This window comes from Asparagus officinalis, chromosome 3, assembly GCF_001876935.1.
Source record: "Asparagus officinalis chromosome 3, Aspof.V1, whole genome shotgun sequence".
NCBI lineage: Eukaryota > Viridiplantae > Streptophyta > Magnoliopsida > Asparagales > Asparagaceae > Asparagus > Asparagus officinalis.
This window is the reverse complement of record NC_033796.1, coordinates 105,506,906-105,525,222: the sequence shown is the minus strand read 5'-3', so window position 1 is coordinate 105,525,222 and position 18,317 is coordinate 105,506,906. Positions and strand designations below refer to the sequence as shown.

Genomic DNA, 18,317 nt, shown 5'->3' with positions numbered 1-18,317 from the left:
GGTCTGCCACTTTGACATGTTTGGAAAATGACCTATTTGGGCTTATAGGCCATCGAAAAATAAGTTGTGTACCCTAGCTTATTTTTGGTGGCTTATAAGCCACATGCTTTGACCATGTAAAAGACCAAAACACCCTCATCAATTGAGAAAATTCCAATCCCAATCCCAATTTACCTCTCTTCAACCCCTAAAATATTTTTTTTCTTGTCATTTTGACAATGATTATCTCCTATAACTCACCAATTTGCTAATCTAGTAAATTTACTAAACACTTTGGCTTATAACCCACTAATAAACACTTTGGCTGATTATCCACTAAACACTTTGGATTATATATACTAAATACTTTGGCTTATAATCCATATATGAATTATAAGCCAATTATAAGCCAATTAGAATTAAGAAAACAGAACAGGTAACATCAGGAGGGCTTATATACAAAAAGGGTAAATTGCATATGACCCTTTTTGCCATACAATTTTCAACTTATTTATTTGCACTTTTTATCACTTCTGAATTTAACATTTGAAGTCACTTGTTCTTAAATGAACTAATCACTCAATCACAGGAGTGATTAGCGCTAATGATGAATCGTGAGATGATAGGTGTAATTGAATGTATAAAATGAGGGGGTTATATCTAATTTTCCCAAACCTTGTAAAGTTTCTCACTTCTTCCCTCTTCCTTGTTCCTTCCCTTCAAATCATCATGTGCGTGTAGTGTAAACTGATGATCCCAATCAATGTCACAACAATGGATTTCCTTTTTAAACTACCCACTTCTTGTTATTCTTATTCTTGCTCTTTCTACTTTTTATTTTCTCCTTTTTTTTTATTTTTCCAATATAAAGTGATTATTATAAAAACTTCATATAGGAAGAGAATCATAGAGAGGGAGATTGGTAATGGAAGCCGGCCTTCTCGTTAAAGGAGTCAAGAGGAACATCAGACCACTTGTCCTCAAACTAGGCTTCACCCTGGCGATCTTTGTAGCTGGATATTTTGCTCATCAACTTCATGACAAACTCAAATCCAAGTCCTCTTCAGGTTTCAATTTATTTTTCTTGTTTTTCTTAAATTTAGCTCCTCTAACCATTAGACAAAAACTCCGAAGTTACGGTGAGGATCGAGAATTATAGTTTTATATTAATTTTAACATGACCCCGCAGGTTGAAGGCTCTTTTTTATGGGCTAAAACCTGGACTCACGCGGCGGTGTCAATTTTTAGAAAATCCGCTTTAAAATTTGTGGCCGGTGGGATTTGAACATGGGTTTCTCTGATAACATCTTAAATTTAGCTCATCTAATCATTACACCAAAACTCCGATGGTCGAGAATTATAGTTTTATATTAATTTTAACAGTTTTGATTATTTTTTAATAAATTTTTTGGGTTAATTTTCATCGAGGGATTATTTTGAATATGACTATTTAGAGATTCATGTTGTTCTGATTGTATCCAAATTTTAATAAAAAGTTCGGTTTGATCTTGTTACAATCGAAAATATTGCGCAAAAGCAAAATAATTGCGGTTGTAATTGAAGAGTGTTTCAATTTGAAATATATGATGGATACACCAACTCCTACCGCTGGGATGTTCCTTTAGTTTTTAACATATTTTGGTTTTGCAACAATTTTCTGATATTGCAACGACATCCGATCAAACATCACATATCGGAATATTGTGAATGTGAATTTGTTGTTTCGATTAATGATGACTTGACAGAACTTCAAATTTTGCAACAGGTGATGGGTCTAAAGAATCGACTGATAAATCCTCAGCCATTACTGCCCCTGGCCTCAAAGATGAGCTCCACATCCTTAAAAATGTTAGCGTCTCAATTTTTAGTGATTTTTCAGATATGGGGTTTTTAACAAATTTGTGATTTAAATGATTTTTGGGGGAAGGGTCTTTGACATATTTGTTGTTTTTTGGTGAATTTTTTTGGAAAGGAGGAAGCTTTCGCCAAAATCGTCCATGGCTCATCTACCATCATGTCCAATGATATTAGTAACATTGCCACTGCCACCGTTGAAGAGGTGCTTTTGATGCCAGGTTATGACAAAATTGAAGAGAACACAGTGAAATCATTGGAGAAAGAGATTGGTTATCTCAGAAACTTGGTTGAGGCTCTCAAAGAGAGAGAGAGGGGTCTTGAGATGCAAATTATTGATTACTACGAGTTAAAGGATCAAGAGGCTTCATTAAGAGAGCTCGAGAATCGGTTGAAGGCAAATGCAATGGAGTCTAAGCTCTTGAATTTGAAGATTGAATCTCTGCAGGAAAACAACGAGAAGCTTCAAGCTCGAGCAGTAGGGTATCCTACATTAGTATCAGAACTCGAGTCCGCAAGAGAAGAGATTGAGCTTTTGAAGGAAAGGTTGAAATTCGATGAAGAAGAAACCGAGGAGAAGTTACTTGCTCTTCAGGAGAGGATCACTGAGCTTGTCGATAGAGAGAGAAAGCACTGTGAAAATTATGTCGAGGTTGAGAAGAAGTTGAAGAGGTTGAAGGAGTTGGAAGAAGAGACAGTCGATCTTCGAAAGGTTAATTCAAGGCTGGAAGAAGAGAATTTGAAGCTTGTTCAGCAACTGGAGCGTGCACCGATGAGAGCCTCTTCTGATCAAGCAGAGGTTATTCTCTATCCATACATTACCTTACTCGCTTTATCGTCACTTCTCATTCGTCATTGCAAATGGAAATCTGCTTTGTTAATTGTTTACGTAAGAAACAACATGCGCAAAAAATGAATACCTCAGAAATAAAAATGTGATGGTGAACGTATGTATGTACACCAAGTCATAAAATGGTAGGAATTGTGTACATTCAATAGGAAGTTAGAGGTTTTTCCTATAGAGAATATAATCAGAGAGAAACAAGTAAGATGATTTTGACTATGTATAACAATAGCCACAGTTGCCACAAAATGTACCAACTAAGTGAAGTAATAATCCTGTATTATCTTATGGCTTACATGTCCTTTTTATTTGAGTTTCTCTTTAGCAAGTATTGCTCTATACTCCATATGCTATTCTTGGCTCCTCTCAGTCAAATTACCTTGGTCGTATAATCATTTCAATTGCAGGCAACGGACGAAACCCGCAACGTGAGAGAGGAGAACAAGAACCAAAAAAACCAAACCGAACAAATTCAAACTGATCGCTTCTCAGAAATCGAAGAATTAGTGTACCTCAGACGGATTGATGCTTGTCTACGACACGAACATAGAGATCATCATCATTCTCCTGAATCTGGTGCAAATGAGAAACACGGTTCCCCCCTTGAGTTTGACACGGAGACTTGTTCTCCTTCGCAAATCTCGGTTGAAGACCACAGTGACACATCCACTACCTCCTCAACAAAGAAATCGAGAAGATCGAAGATTATTAACAAGCTCCAAAAGCTTGTACTGAGGAAAGACAAACGTGTAAGTAAAGTTGAAGATGCAAATGCAAGGAGAAAATCTTTTGATAGTTTTCTCTCGTGCATCTCGGTGGAGAATGAAAATTGGCAGGAAAAACAGAGAGCTTCTGAGGATTGTTTGAGTAATTGGACTTATAATCTTGACCATGAAGAGGCTGATGATCCTGAGAAGACGAAGACGAAGAAATTTGCTGATGTTCTGAAGGATTCTCACGAGCATCTCAAGTCGAGGAGGAGGTTACAGCGTTGCGGTAGAGTGGGATACGCATCATTCAGTTCTAATTGATGCGGCTATGCTTGCGTTCTGACAGGTGACTCGATGAGCTCAGTTAAGGCAGTAGTTGAATTGACATGAAATGTTGATGGCTTTCTTTCCGAGAAATAAGGGTATTGTCCCATTTTATTATAGATAAAAGATGGGATTTACATGATGTAAATAGTTTACACGGATGAATTTGTACCATACTCAATGTTCATAGCTTGCCTAAATGTAGTGAAAATAGTTCAAAAACGTCCACAAATACAACCTCCGAACATCCTCATACGCCATTGTGAGGAAATGGACGCAAGAGATTATACGAAATATAGTGATAGAACAATGCAAATCTTTGTTGATTTTCGTTAGGATCAAACCACACAATTCCTTTTTATAAGTACCATCGCTCCAGAGTTTTGGATGGTTTATATCTTTGCTAGCTAACGAGGTTTCCTGTTATATATGAAGCTCAAAACCCTCGTCAAAATAACTGCAACAAACTTGGGATTGAGTGGACCACCACAAACAGTGTCGACGTATCAACCTCAACTCAAGTCGAACTTTATTGAACAGCAACATAAAATACAGGAACCAAGGTTTTGCTTCATGGCCACTTCAAGTCGTCAACTCAAAAAAGATTATGGGATACTGAGATACCACCCAAAACCTACATGGAGTATGGGATGCATAACAAATAGAATGGACAGCTAATATACAATTAAAATATGTTTATCAATGACCACCGCATTGTCATCCACTGACAGAATAACTACTCGAAACTCCGTGATAACTTGAGCTTTATTGTCTTAGGTAATGTTAATTGTGAAGGTGACATAGGGATAAGCATCAGATTCGCCTCCTAAAGCAGCAAGGCCTACATCCTCTTCGGATTTCCAGTACGTACTGCACAACATAAAAAATAAAACTCAATTTGCATATTTAGATTAGCTGATGTATGAAAATCCTTCGACATTCCAATTTGTATAGGAACATGCTAACTGTACTAACTTCAAACCACTTTGGTCCTAGGAGATGCTCAAAGGTGGTGTGTTCTTTGTGAAATGAAAGCAGCGCTTGTGTGTTATGTTTTAAGTAGATAGTAAATTTAGCATTATTCATTATATAAGCTAAAATGCTAGTTACCTGTTGGCATTTCCACAAAGCTGTTCCAAGATGCTGCGTACTTTTTTCTCACTTTTTGTTGGCGGAGATAATACTGCAGACTGAAATCATTGAAAAAGACATATGAATGATGTTCATGTGTGTAAAAAAGGAGGAACTGATTTATAATCAAACTAGTTCTTAGACGTATTTGAGTACCAAAAATGACGGTGGTAGACCATATCTGAGGATGCTCTCCACAAACACCCGAACAGCACAAAAGTGCATCCAGGAACTAAAAACCTGCAAGTCAGAGTAAGACTTAAGAGGCAAGCAAGAAACATGATAATTGGCTTGGCACATCCTGACATTTACTTTTTGACAAGCCATGTGCATAAGCAGACTAATACTATTTACATTTATGAGTGTTTAGTTTTTGGAGACTTCAGTCAAAAAAAATCTTCTGAATAGAAAACGATGGTCCTATACAAGTTGGGTTCCTTTTGTGTAACCATAAATATCACAAAATTAGGCGTATCTCAATTTTCATTATCTGCAAATCTGTTTGGTAGGTAAAATCAAACGTCGCAAGATCATGGATCTACCACAACCTCATGATATCTGAAATTCTAATCTGAAATAAAATTTTCTTGTCCTTGGAATCTTGGATTATTAAAGATTGACAAATAAAATTTTATCCAGATGCAGCCAGGATTTCCCGTCCTCAACAATATCTTGTACCTAGGCAAGAACACAGCATGTGTCAACCTATATACTGTGTTACTAACATTATATTCAGTCAGTGCATTTGTCACTTAACCAAATGAGTATTATATGATAAGCCTAAAACTTTCCAGTTCAGGGATGGCTACAAGTGCTACATATAGCATAAAGTGCAATGCCTATGCCATACTCATGATAAGAAGATCAGTTACTTTTTGTGGCTACTAGTCCTGTTACATATTCGCCCACAAACTACGCCTAATAGTACAACTAATGTAAAGGGCCTATGCACCCATAAATACTCTCTCTTTTAAAAGACACACAATACAACAATGCTAAATGTATATCTCATAAACAGTCAAAATAATCATCTAATATCAGTATGGATTACTAATTCCTTGTCTGGTTATTATAAACATTCAACTATCTTGTGAATTGTCATACTTCAGTTAGATATCAAAGCTAAGCACATTTTGTTATTGCGGCCACTGAACGTTTAATGCAAACCCTTAGAATTTAAATCTATGTGTACCATTCGTCTCACCCAGGAACATCTAAATATAAGCAGATTGCTGTCTTCTTTATCTACCTTCCAATTTTACAAAGGAATATTCAATTTGCATATATTATGTGCCGGCAACATGCTTATGAATCACTCCTTTCCGAAGTTCCATGTCTTCAATTTCAAAGAACTAATCTATACATACATACATTAATAACTTCCTCATTAACATTCATCATACATGCAAAAAACGAGTTGAATGTGTCATCCCAACATATTATCAGAAGTTTATGGAAGCAACTCATACTCTAAATAAGCAACTGAAATTTAAAAAACTATTCAGCTAACGCTTGTAATTTTTCAAAAGCATGAAAACAAACTAAGATGAGCAAAAATGATGAGAAATGACTTAAGAGATCTTTGTTCATGAGCAGAATTACTTGATACCACCAATTCTTCGTAGCCTAAACTTGGAAGCGTGTATCAGAATATAATTGCGATGCAATTAGAAAAATATTGAACAAAGAAATTCATAAAAGAGAAAGTACCTCTCCGTAACTGGTGTAGCACCATTGCAGAAGAGAGCTTCTCAAGGTATCTTGGTCCTGCATCAATTTTTCCAGCTCCTGTTTTCGATCCTCTTGTGCTTCCGGACCATATTCAAACTCACGGATCTGAAACATAATGCCCCAAATTGGTTATAACAAAATAGAGAAACACAAGTTGCATGTTCTACTCATGTATGTTCTCATAACAGAAAATATAATGCAAGCATATAAGAGAGAAGCAAAATAATGCAGAATACCATCAATGTCCTTCAACCTTAACGTGCAACATAAAAATACAACAAATCCTTTGCAAGATAGATGAAGGAATTGGAGGGCCATAAGATTGCCATAATACCGTTGATGTTTTGCTTGTGATTAGTGCTTGTACTGCTGATAANAAAAATGATGTTTGATAATAAGTACTTAAGGGAGCTTCTATTAAAAAAATAGTTTTTTGATTTGGAGAAGCAACATTTGCAGACTTCTCTCAGCTGCAAAAGCAAGTAAGTCCTGCCACATGTGATATCTTCTAAGTTGCATGTGTACAGATACGGGTGTAGGACATACGTCCAAAAAATGTATGACCAAAATTTTAAATTAAAGCATGTAGTGGATAATTGATTACATTTCCAAATAAATGCATGCATATATTCAAGGACTATCCAAGAAGTGCTGGTGATGGTTACAGCCACAGCTTCATGATAAAATCAACCACACAACATAGAACATCCTTCAACAGAAAATTACAGTCCCTGCTCTATATTTTTCTTAAATATTATCCAAAAATTCTCTCCTAGGCATCCATCTTATTCAAACTACTTCGAATTTTGTACTTTCTTACAGCTACTTAAAATTTCAAACAAACATAAGCATTTTAAATATCTAAACAAATATTTTTCTAAAAAGTGTTTCAGGACAAGTCACTTAAAAGCACTTACTACTACAAAGCAAAACACCAGAGACACCTATAAAGTTCCGGAAATGAAAGACCAATTACTTGCATGTTTCATGCTTACTAGGTTTTATGCACGTACAATGCACGTGGTTAAATACCATGATTAAATATTTTTAATTTATTTTATTACTAAAATTTATTTCTCAGTTACACTTCTATTGTTTTTGCTCACTTATATCTTTAAACTTTAACACTGTGATTATTTATTTTCTTTGATGTTTGTTTGAATGGGCTACACTAAATTTAAATTTTCATGATTGATAATTGAATTGCTAGGAAACAAACGTAATCCAAAACTAATTTGAATTTTTACGTTATTTGGACCGGCATGAAACAAAGCTTGGTTTGAGAAAGTATAATGTTGTAAAAGTGAAAAATAGTTAAAAATAGTGTTATAAAATAAAGATGAATAATTAAAACCAATAAGCCAAGATGACTAATTAACGTGGGCTAGAGCGAAACTAAAGAGAATATGAAGTTTGTTGCTAATCATCATAAACTTAAGAATAAATCATAAATTAAAGATTAATAATAACTCTAGTACACTTTTATATATTAAAATCATCCACATAACCATATAAAAATACTTAAAACAGTTGATGAGAATCTCTTCTAAATATTCCTGGTTTTTACTCAAAAAAATTAAGCTATTCTATAAAATTCGAAAAACAAATCTTTTATTCTTTCTGTTTCATTTTTTTATTAAGTTAAGATCAATCCTTCTTTACATTTATCTTCTTCCTAAGCAATTCTAGAGTTGTGTTTTATTAAGTTAAGATCAATCCTTCTTTACATTTATCTTCTTCCTAAGCAATTCTAGAGTTGTGTCTTCGTTGTCTACATTGATTGTGACATCAGGTTGGAGCTGGATTTCTTGTGATGTTATTTTTCCATGAGCTCGTTCCTCTGTCTTCTTGTCTTACTTCACAAAGAAGTTAAATGTATTTTCGATATTCAACAGAAACTTTTAAAAATACAGACTTTGATTATTTTTGTGTTTCAATGAGATTAAATGTTAATTTCATATATATAAAAATTTTATGTTTTTAATTTATTTTTTAAATAATGTTAGGTGTTACCTCTTTTCTCTGCAACGAATTTTTTCTGGTGTGCATCCAATAAGAGTTTCTATTGTGTTAATAATATTACCTTTTTGCTTTGTCCAAGTCATTTTTCACAAGAATCTGAACTAAATAACTGTATTTTCCATTATCAAATTGCCTCATATTATAATGTTAATATTTAATTTTGATATGTTTATTTCATGAAGAGATATTACTCAAATTAGTATTACATCATCAGTGATTCTATGACAATTATCATTTGGACATTCTTAGTAACATCACTATTCACCTTCTTATTGTAGCCTTTCGCTAGAACCACGGCTCAACTATATTATAAATGATAGTTATCTTTACATTATAGGTCCAACAACGTGTCTGTATATTGGTAGAGTATTTTTAAGTTTAATTGTGTACATTTTAGAGTAGCTCTTATAAGAACATACCTCTTTGAATGTTGTGATGATCGCATATATCAATAGTATAAATTTGTATTATATTTGTAAAGAGCCTTGATGGATATGCTTTTATTTTAGCAGCTTATTCTAAATGAGTCATGCATATTAGCTTCAAAGTGTAATGTTTTTTTCTTTATTGTGTTATATTCATGTTTGCTTGGTTTACTAACCATTCTCTTATTTCTTCAATAAGTTGTATCTTTGGGTTGATATGTATTGCTAACATAATTTACAATGACATGCATATTTTCCACACAAAATTAAGACAAATATAATATGAATTTTATATTTAGTGACTTTTAATAAAAAATTTAGGAGTAAAATATGTTACCTCCATATTTAAAGATTTTGAAATCAAGCTATTTTTAGAAGTAAAATATGTTACCTCAATATTTAAAGATTGTTGTAGCATTTGCAAGCTAGAACCACGGCTCAACTATATTGTAAATGATAGTTAGCTTTACATTATAGGTCCAACAACGTGTCTGTATATTGGTAGAGTATTTTTAAGTTTAATTGTGTACATTTTAGAGTAGGTCCTGTAAGAACATACCTCTTTTGAATGTTGTGATGATTGCATATATCAATAGTTTAAATTTGTATTGTATTCGTAAAGAACCTTGATGGATATGCTTTTATTTTAGCAGCTTATTCTGAATGAGTTATGCATATTAGCCTTAAAGTGTAATATTTTTTTTATTATGTTATATTGATGTTTGCTTGGCTTACTTACCATTCTCTTATTTCCTAAATAAGTTGTATCTTAGGGTTGATATGTATTGTTAACATAATTTACGATGACATGCATATTTCCCACATAAAATTAAGACAAATATAATGTGAATTTTATATTTAGTGACTTTTAATAAAAAATTTAGAAGTAAAATATGTTACCTCCATATTTAAAGATTTTAAAATCTGACAGTGCTATTACATGTTTATCTTTGATCATGTCTTTAAAAATTGATCATTCATTAGTAATCATATCCCCAAATAAAGTTACTTGCTGAGTCATGCCATTATATAGGAACTTTTTTTTACTTACGCTATTGTAACTAAGTATCATGTGTATACCTTTTATCCATTATAGATATCTCGCAACATAGTTAAACAATGACTTCACTTTAGTTTCTATTGTAAGATTATTAATATGTAATTTTATATTAAGTTTATTATTCCTTTAGTATTTCAAGAATAAAGTATGAAAATTTATAAATGCTTACTAATTTTTCTTGTATCTTTTATGGAGAATGTTTTTTTGATCGGGATAAAGTTATTCAATATATTCTTCAAGGGGAACTCAGTCGGTGCTTCTTTGCTAGATATAACTTTTGTCAATGTTAGTTCAAGTGATTCATGAATGTTTTCGAATTTTAGGTTTATTTCCTTCACTTCTCCGTTTGAAATAAAAATAGTTTGATTTTTTAAAAGGATATCTATAAACTTTCTGATAATTTCTCTATACATAAATTTGTTACTCCATGTCATCTCCAAATGATCTATGATCACATATCATGCTCTTGAGCTATTGCAAAACATGCTTTTAGTTTTGACGCATCAAATTCTATGGTGAATTAAGCAGATAATTATATAATGAGAAGCTAATTGATAAGCTGTAAAAGCTGAGGTAGGCCTGTGATTTGAGGGAGGTATAACGAAGCTCCAAGAGGCTGTCCCTTTGGATCCGTTAACTCATTGTATTTTTTTACCCTATAAATATTATTAACATTAGAGATGAATGTTTATACATTGTAATCAATTAATGTTAACTTATTATATTATAGTCTTTTGTTAGTTTTATATAATTTAAATTTCTATCAATTAATGCTATTAGTAAAATTATATGCAGATCCTTAAATTTATATAGCAACATTAGTTTTAATCTATCATATGTTTTTTAAATTTTTATTTCTTAACTGAATAGTTTTAATTTATTGTAATTGCTATTTTTTACTAGTATCAACTTAGACTACTTTTAGATACTAAAAAGGGATGATAAACTTTAAATTGAAAGTTATGTCTTAATGAAAGAATATCAAACATTTACTCTCTTCTTTGCCAAATTTTAGCCTTTTGTGATTTTGAACTTTTGAGTGTGTGTTTTGTAATTTTTAATCTTTGATAGCATTTTTTAAAATTTTTAAATTTTACGTTGGGTGCTTGTAATTTTCATATTTTGTGAGTTTAAATGTTAAGATATTTCTTGCAACTCTGAAATTTTAAGGACTTTTTTGTAATTAGTAAAACATTGGGTTGTTTTTTAAAAAAATTAAATTTCCAGCAATCTGCTGATAACTTTCAGATTTGATGTCTACCAGTTATAAGTTTTAAAATTTCAGGATTTTTTAAGATTTTTAACTTTTAATGTAGTTTTTATAATTTTTGTAACTTTGAGATTTTTTTACAAATTTTAAATTTTCAAGTGCCTAATGGTAATCTGTGGATTCGTCTATGTTGTTTGCAAGTTTTAAAATCTCTGAATTTTAGGGTGCGTTTTTATAAAATTTAAACTTTTTAGGTTGTTTCTACAATTTCAAATTCATCGGGGGGCTATTGTTAATTTTTAAATTTTATATTTGTTGTTTTAAGTTTTGAAAAGTCAGCGTGTTTTGGGTAATTCTAAACTTTTGAAGATATTTTGTGTAAGTTTTAAAAAAATTTGGGTTTTTTTGTAATACTTCATGTACTATAATATGTTATCTATGTAGAATTTTTTAATCTTGTTTGTTTAGATTGTTGAGCTATGGGTGGTTCATGTGGAGTTAATACATGTTATAATTAGTATTTGGATAGATTAACATTTAAATAAAATATTCAAAATAATGTTTTATGTAGATTGTTAATCTTTTTTTTAATTGTTGAGCTATTAGGTAGTTCACGTGGGATTAAATAAGATACAATTAGAATTAGAATAGATTAAGATTTAAATAAAATATTCAAAATAGTAATAAGATACAATTAGAATTAGAATAGATTAAGATTTAAATAAAATATTCAAAATAGTGAAGGGTAATATTGACCATGGAAAGATGAATTAGAATAGATTAAGATTTAAATAAAATATTCAAAATAGTGAAGGGTAATATTGACCATGGAAAGATATTTCCGAACTCGTGTTTTTAAAAAGAGTATGATGATCTCTTATAAATTCAACAACCCTGATAGCAGGATAAGCTTTTCATGGAAATCCGTAGTTTGAAACAACTAATAAACCTGCTTTATTTTAGATCTTCTTCCTTATAAGTCAATCCAAGATGGTTGAAGATGTGTATTCAGCAGCGCTAAACCATGGACCTACAGCTAGAACTATATTGCATACACAATAAGGAAAGAGAACTTGCCTGAAACCCTCTTTCACGTGCACTTGTTTTAAAGTTATCAGCAACCTTTGCAAAAAGTGTCACAGTGTAGAGAGCATATTCATTGTCCTCATGCAGCTTTTTTGACGATCTAGGAACCTGAATTGGTTAGAAAAACTGTTAGCATTGTAAATTTCATATCACTAAAGAACTAGAAGAATATTTCTGAGAGCCATTTACATAAACAAAATATCCAGAAGATGTTATCACCAGAAGAAGAAAAAATCCAGAAGCAAAAATATTTTCTTTTAAAAGTAAACAAGAAAAATGAACGCAAATCCAGCTAAGTTTATTTCACAAGGTTTCATGAATATGATGTAATCTGATGCAATTAGATTAGTAATACTGTTATTCCAAAAGATAAAGAAATCATCTGAGAATTAAGTTTCAAACAATATAGGTACATCCTCAGGCACCATAGACTTCCTCTACACTGAAATTTTGTATGAGAAAAATGAAGTTTCAATGTCTTCAAAACCAAAAAGAAGCGTATGTTTACCAAGTCTTCAAGAATTTTTCAGATTTGTCGACTGATTTATTCGGAATACTAAATTTTACTTCTTCAAAAGAAAATGGCTTATTAATTGGTAAAATGCCAGACTAGTTAGCAATAAATTCATAAAACAAAGAACATTTTCAACACTCATAATTGCAATTGCATTTCCTGCTTATTTATCAAGCTACCAAGTTAACAAGACATATAAAGTTAAATGTATACTACCAAGCAATATTGTTATTTGAACTGATAGAAATAATTTGAAAACTGAGTTTCAAACAGTAGACGCAGCGTAGCCACCATTAATTTTGCCTAACTCATGACATTTTTTCTTAAAAGAATAAGCACCTTCAATGCAATGTTTTAAATGTCGGCCGACATGTCCAACATGTCGGCCGACATATCGGTTTGAGAGCTTGACCGATACGACATGGACGTTTTCAACTCGTACGTCGGTTTTCAGAGCCAAATCAGAAATATCAGGGTCATATCGGGCATATCGGCCTATTTTTTAGCTTTGAAAAATCGGCCGATATGGTACTTTTTTTAAGATCTGTTTTTTGTTATCGGGTTTGAGTTTAGTGATAAATATCCAAACCCGTTTGACCCGTTCTCATGTTTAAGGGTTTCTTATGAACCCGGTAGAAAGAATTTATGAACCCAAATCCATATATTATTTACTTTTTTATATGTTTAGTCTATAGAATTTGTAAAGTCTGCTTATATTGAATATACGAATGCTTAGATTACATTTAGGACATGATATTATACATATGTGCACTACTCGATATGACAATCCGATATTTAGTCAATGTCCCCCGATATATCCCCGATTTTCGCTATCCGACATGGATTTCAGCCATCCGACATGAACCCGACATCCGACATTTAAAACCTTGCTTCAATGTCGTCAAAACCAAAAAGGCATATATATTTCAGTCTTCTAGAAATTTCATCAGGCATGCCAGACTGATTTAATCAAAAGAAGTTTCACTATTTCAGCAAATCAAACTAGTCTACTAATTAATAACTAGTTTGCGGTCCGTGCAAAGCACGGTATTTTTATTTATTTATTTTTTTGCTACAGTAATCCCATTTTTTAATATGCATGCTTTGAATTTTTTGGAAGTGCTACAGTACCCCGCTCTGCTACAGTGTCTCACTCTGCTACAGTACCTTTTAAATGTTACAGTAGACCCGTGTGCTGCAATAGCATTTCTAATTAATTATTGGCTACAGCAATAATTCTACTGTAGCATTTACTGTAGCATGAACAGTGAATCTCTGATCCTCCTGTTTGTATAAAGGAATAGATATGCCACCTATTCATTACACCAGATTATTAAACTAAGTATCCACCTGTAACTGCAGGTATTTGTCTTCCTTTGTTCATTGAACTTCCAATTTAACAAGACCTATAATTTTGAAAGTAAATCAGTTCGTTGTCAGTTGCTTTCCACGAGTTCAAGTAACTCTCAAAAAATGTACCAAAGATAGTTTCATCCTGGCCTATAACTTTGTCACTACTGTTTTCTCCTAGCCTATAAATTTTTAACTTTGTCACACTGGAAAAAAAAATCCTTTTTGATATAGTCTAACCATGAAAAGGTAAAGCATAAGAGTTTCAGGATCTTACCAAATGGTACAATGGAACACGGGAACTCTCTTAAGTTCCCAACTTCTATATACAACCAGAGCTCAGATCAGCAGATTTTTGGTCTGAAATTATTTTTTTTAAGTCTCACTATAATAGAGAGACCTAGTTTCTCATGTGGAGCATCAATAAAATGGACTAGAGAACACATTAGGACAGGTATAGTACATATATTCCTTTGTCCACTTCATAAATTCTCAGAGAAGATCATATCTTAATGTTCAATTTTCATAAAAGAATTTAAAATCAAAATGATAAGAGATGTCACACAACATGGAATGGATGCAGCTTGCAGAGGTTATTCAATCGAAGGTTCTCATCTAACATCAAATGTAAAGCTCTAAATTGATAATCAGTTAATCACTAACCACATATGTAGTCAAAGTTTCATAGCTTGACAACCAATCCTTCTGAGAGTACTTGGGAACAACTGCAAGAAGGGTCACTAAATGCTCAGAAGTGATAATATCTTCTGGCTTCACTAAACTAGAGATGTCACGAACAGCTAAGCTGAAAAGCAGAAAACACAAAATAAGAGAAAATATATATCGGATTATGTGTTCAGAACTTGTGCTTTGCATAAATAAGGTTAACATCTACAGAGGATAATGTACCTTCCAGTCTGCTTTCTGTTTATTGCATTAAGCTGACTACGCACAGTGTTATACTCTGCAGCTCGAACCTGCAAGATTTATATTTTATTCATGATAAATTCAATGTATTGTGGTAGTGTTTCAAATTGTGCGTAATAAATCAATCCTTCAAGATCAATATGTGCAATTATGCAAAATATCTCATTGAAAAAGTAAAAGAAGATCTTCCTTAGGTGCATTAGACAGTTTGAGCATATGTTATGTACTATGCCATCGATTGCCAGGTATTGTTCACGCAACAAACTTCATTGACTTGCAACCTAGGCACTAACGGTCCGCTGCTAGTCTGATGTCAATAAGGTATCATTTGGAGCCAGTGATATGCAAGCAGCTACTTCAGTTACTGCTTATTCGAGAACTTATTATGAACCTGTAGTAATATATACATTTCCAAAATTTTAAAATGGGTGTGTCATCATGATTACAAGATGAATTAATGCCATGGGATGATGAATTTTTTGCATTACATTCTATCCAACAGAGATATAAATAAATAAATAAAATCCTCAGTGCAATAAACAATTCCATGCCATCCTGAACAACATCACCATCAAGATACAAGAATTGGCATGATTTCCTTTCCTACTTTTGTCTACGGAAACTATTAGCATTGTCATCATCATTTATACATCCAGTAGAAAGGACAAGTTTCCTTAAAATATATGAACAGCAAGTAGGAAACAATCAGTGAGTAAACTTTTCAATTATTTGTAAGTGAAGATACAACAGTAAGTTTAACCTCTAGAATTATAACTGTTAATTGTCCATGATGTTGGTGACATAATTAAGAGAGGAAATTAATCGAATAATTATCAACTAGTTTAATGCTGGTTTGTTTAATTATTCTTTCAAATTCGATTCAGATTATCATTTTTAAAAGAAATCAAAAGTACCATGGCATATGTAAATTAAACAATTTGAATATGAGCATGTGCATATTTGCTCATCAATGTAAGCATTTAATGGATTTTAATGTTACGGTTATGCATCTCTAGTCTACTCTAACAAAAACTAAGCTTTAAAAAAAACCCTCCCAAACACCCTTTAAGTCTAATCATCAGAAACACCAAATGCATGTATCTTTAAACAACATCATATCTTCTGGTAGCTTTGTTTGAGTTCATGAAATACCAAAATACATCACACTACGACTTCTAGTAGATAAAAGTTGTTGATAATAAATGTAAAAGATAATTATGAATGAAAAAAGAGGCCAATGCTGTTTCAGATTTATTAATAAATTATTTGTCCACTGCAATTCTACATGATAAACTATAATGGAAGAAATCTATAGTTTACAATTGAAAACGGATTATAATTTTCTATTCACCATCACCGGGTTGCATGCATATCTACACATGTCTCTGAAGCAATTTGCTGATATAACACATCAAGCTTCTAGCAAAGAAACAATATTGTAGCAGGAATCTTGGAGGGGGAAAAACACCTTTTGGGTAGAAGACTCAAAACTCTAAATAACCTCAATTTTTAAGATTTTCATTTCACTCTCTAATATTGTTAAACTACTAGAATGTCATTCTAAAATACATTTACACATTAGAATTTAAAATAAAACTAAAATTCCAGCGGTAACAATACTCGAAATAAAATTTCAATCAAATTAGAAGATGGGTTTGACAGTTCAATTCACCTTCATGTCATCTTCAATTTTGGCTACTTGGACATGAATTCCATCAACAATCTCCCGAAGTGGCGACATCGTTGGGTACTTAGCTTCATCCCAGACAAACCTACACCAGTTCGTTCTCTAATTATCAGTAAAGAAAAATATAAAACAGAACCCAAGCCCAATAAAAAAGAGTTGGACACTAGGGTACTATTAATAGTAAAAAAATGTGGATATTATGAATCCAAATTTAAAATTTTTGGATTTCGAAGTCTAAAAGTTGCACCATTCGATGTGATCTACCACACATCAAGTATCTAGACAAAGTTTTGAAGGATTTAAACATGTCTCAACCATGTATCACATGTTTCCGAAATAAACGTTCTCATAGAGTTGCTAAAATTTTGTCCCATTGCTATGACGAGAAACTCATCGAAATTGTCGGAAATTTTGTTTTTGCCGGTCCTTGTATGTATTACATCACATCCAACGATACGGATCTTCAATTTAGAAATCCAAATTCTAAATTCGAATCGATAGCACGAAGATTTTGGATAGTGTTAATAGTAGAATAACTCAACTCCATTAAAAAAGAACAAAAAAAAATTCCAGCAAAAAATTTAAAGACCTCGTAAGATAAGAATCAACAGGTACTCCATCAACCGTCAAAGCCCCGCCATCAACGCCCGAAACCCTCTCGAACTCCTCGATCTGCCGCCGGATCTTGTGCGACACCCCCTCTATAAAAGCGTTGGACTGCAAAACCTCACAAATCAACGTCAAAACCCTAAAAAAAAAAAGAAACCGAAACCTAACTCGAATCAAATCCCGCGTAGCTTACCTTCACGAGGTCGTCGCTGAGCGCCAGTAGCGAATCTAGGGTTCCAACTCGAAGATCGGGAACATTGAACTGCAGCGAAAGAGGAGAGAATATGGTTAGAAACCCTAGATCGGGTCGAAATTGAGGGGTTTTAGGGTTTGGATTACTCGATAGAGGGGAGTGTCGAAGGCTTGCTTGGAGACTGACTCCTGGAGGCGGCTCCAGAGGGAGGAGGCGGAGTTTTGGGCGGGGAGAGAGACGATCCAGTATCTTGACGCCATTAAAGGTGAGATCTTTTTTCTTTCTTGCTCGTTTTTGATTGATTTGTGATTTGATTGAGGAACTGAGCTCTCTCTCGAAGTTTGATGAAGGAGAAGAGAGGGTGGGGGATCGAATTCGATTGAGATTAGATAATTGATTAATTAACTCTTAATTAGATTTAGTTATTTTTTCCCCTTTATTTTTTTGGGGGTGAATTTCACAAAAAGCCCCCCGGAACTTTGACACCATGGGTCTTAAATCATAATCCCTGTCCACGTTTAGTAGTTGTAATTATCCATGTAATGGCTATTGAAATATGAAAAAAATCTCTTCAATTGAACGAGTTCTGATGAGGAAAAAAACATTAGGAATTTTTTAAACAAGCGATAAAAGATCAGTTTTCGGTTTTCTTGTTTTGAAA

The 18,317-nt window shown here is 32.9% G+C and overlaps 2 protein-coding genes across 2 annotated transcripts; one reads left to right on the top strand and one right to left on the bottom strand.

Annotated features, from left to right (window-relative positions):
* On the top strand, window positions 685-4,091 carry LOC109835655 (protein CHUP1, chloroplastic-like). The gene is made up of 4 exons (XM_020403633.1): window positions 685-1,046; window positions 1,745-1,827; window positions 1,952-2,632; window positions 3,085-4,091. The coding sequence occupies exons 1-4, from the start codon at window positions 905-907 to the stop codon at window positions 3,706-3,708; spliced, it is 1,530 nt and encodes a 509-aa protein (XP_020259222.1). The 5' UTR covers window positions 685-904; the 3' UTR covers window positions 3,709-4,091.
* On the bottom strand, window positions 4,218-18,030 carry LOC109835656 (V-type proton ATPase subunit C). The gene is made up of 11 exons (XM_020403634.1): window positions 17,803-18,030; window positions 17,657-17,725; window positions 17,444-17,571; window positions 16,840-16,939; window positions 15,150-15,217; window positions 14,904-15,045; window positions 12,368-12,484; window positions 6,553-6,678; window positions 4,999-5,082; window positions 4,822-4,901; window positions 4,218-4,581 (listed from the first exon to the last, which is right to left on the bottom strand). Exons 1-11 carry the CDS (start codon window positions 17,914-17,916, stop codon window positions 4,485-4,487), a joined length of 1,125 nt encoding a protein of 374 aa, XP_020259223.1. The 5' UTR covers window positions 17,917-18,030; the 3' UTR covers window positions 4,218-4,484.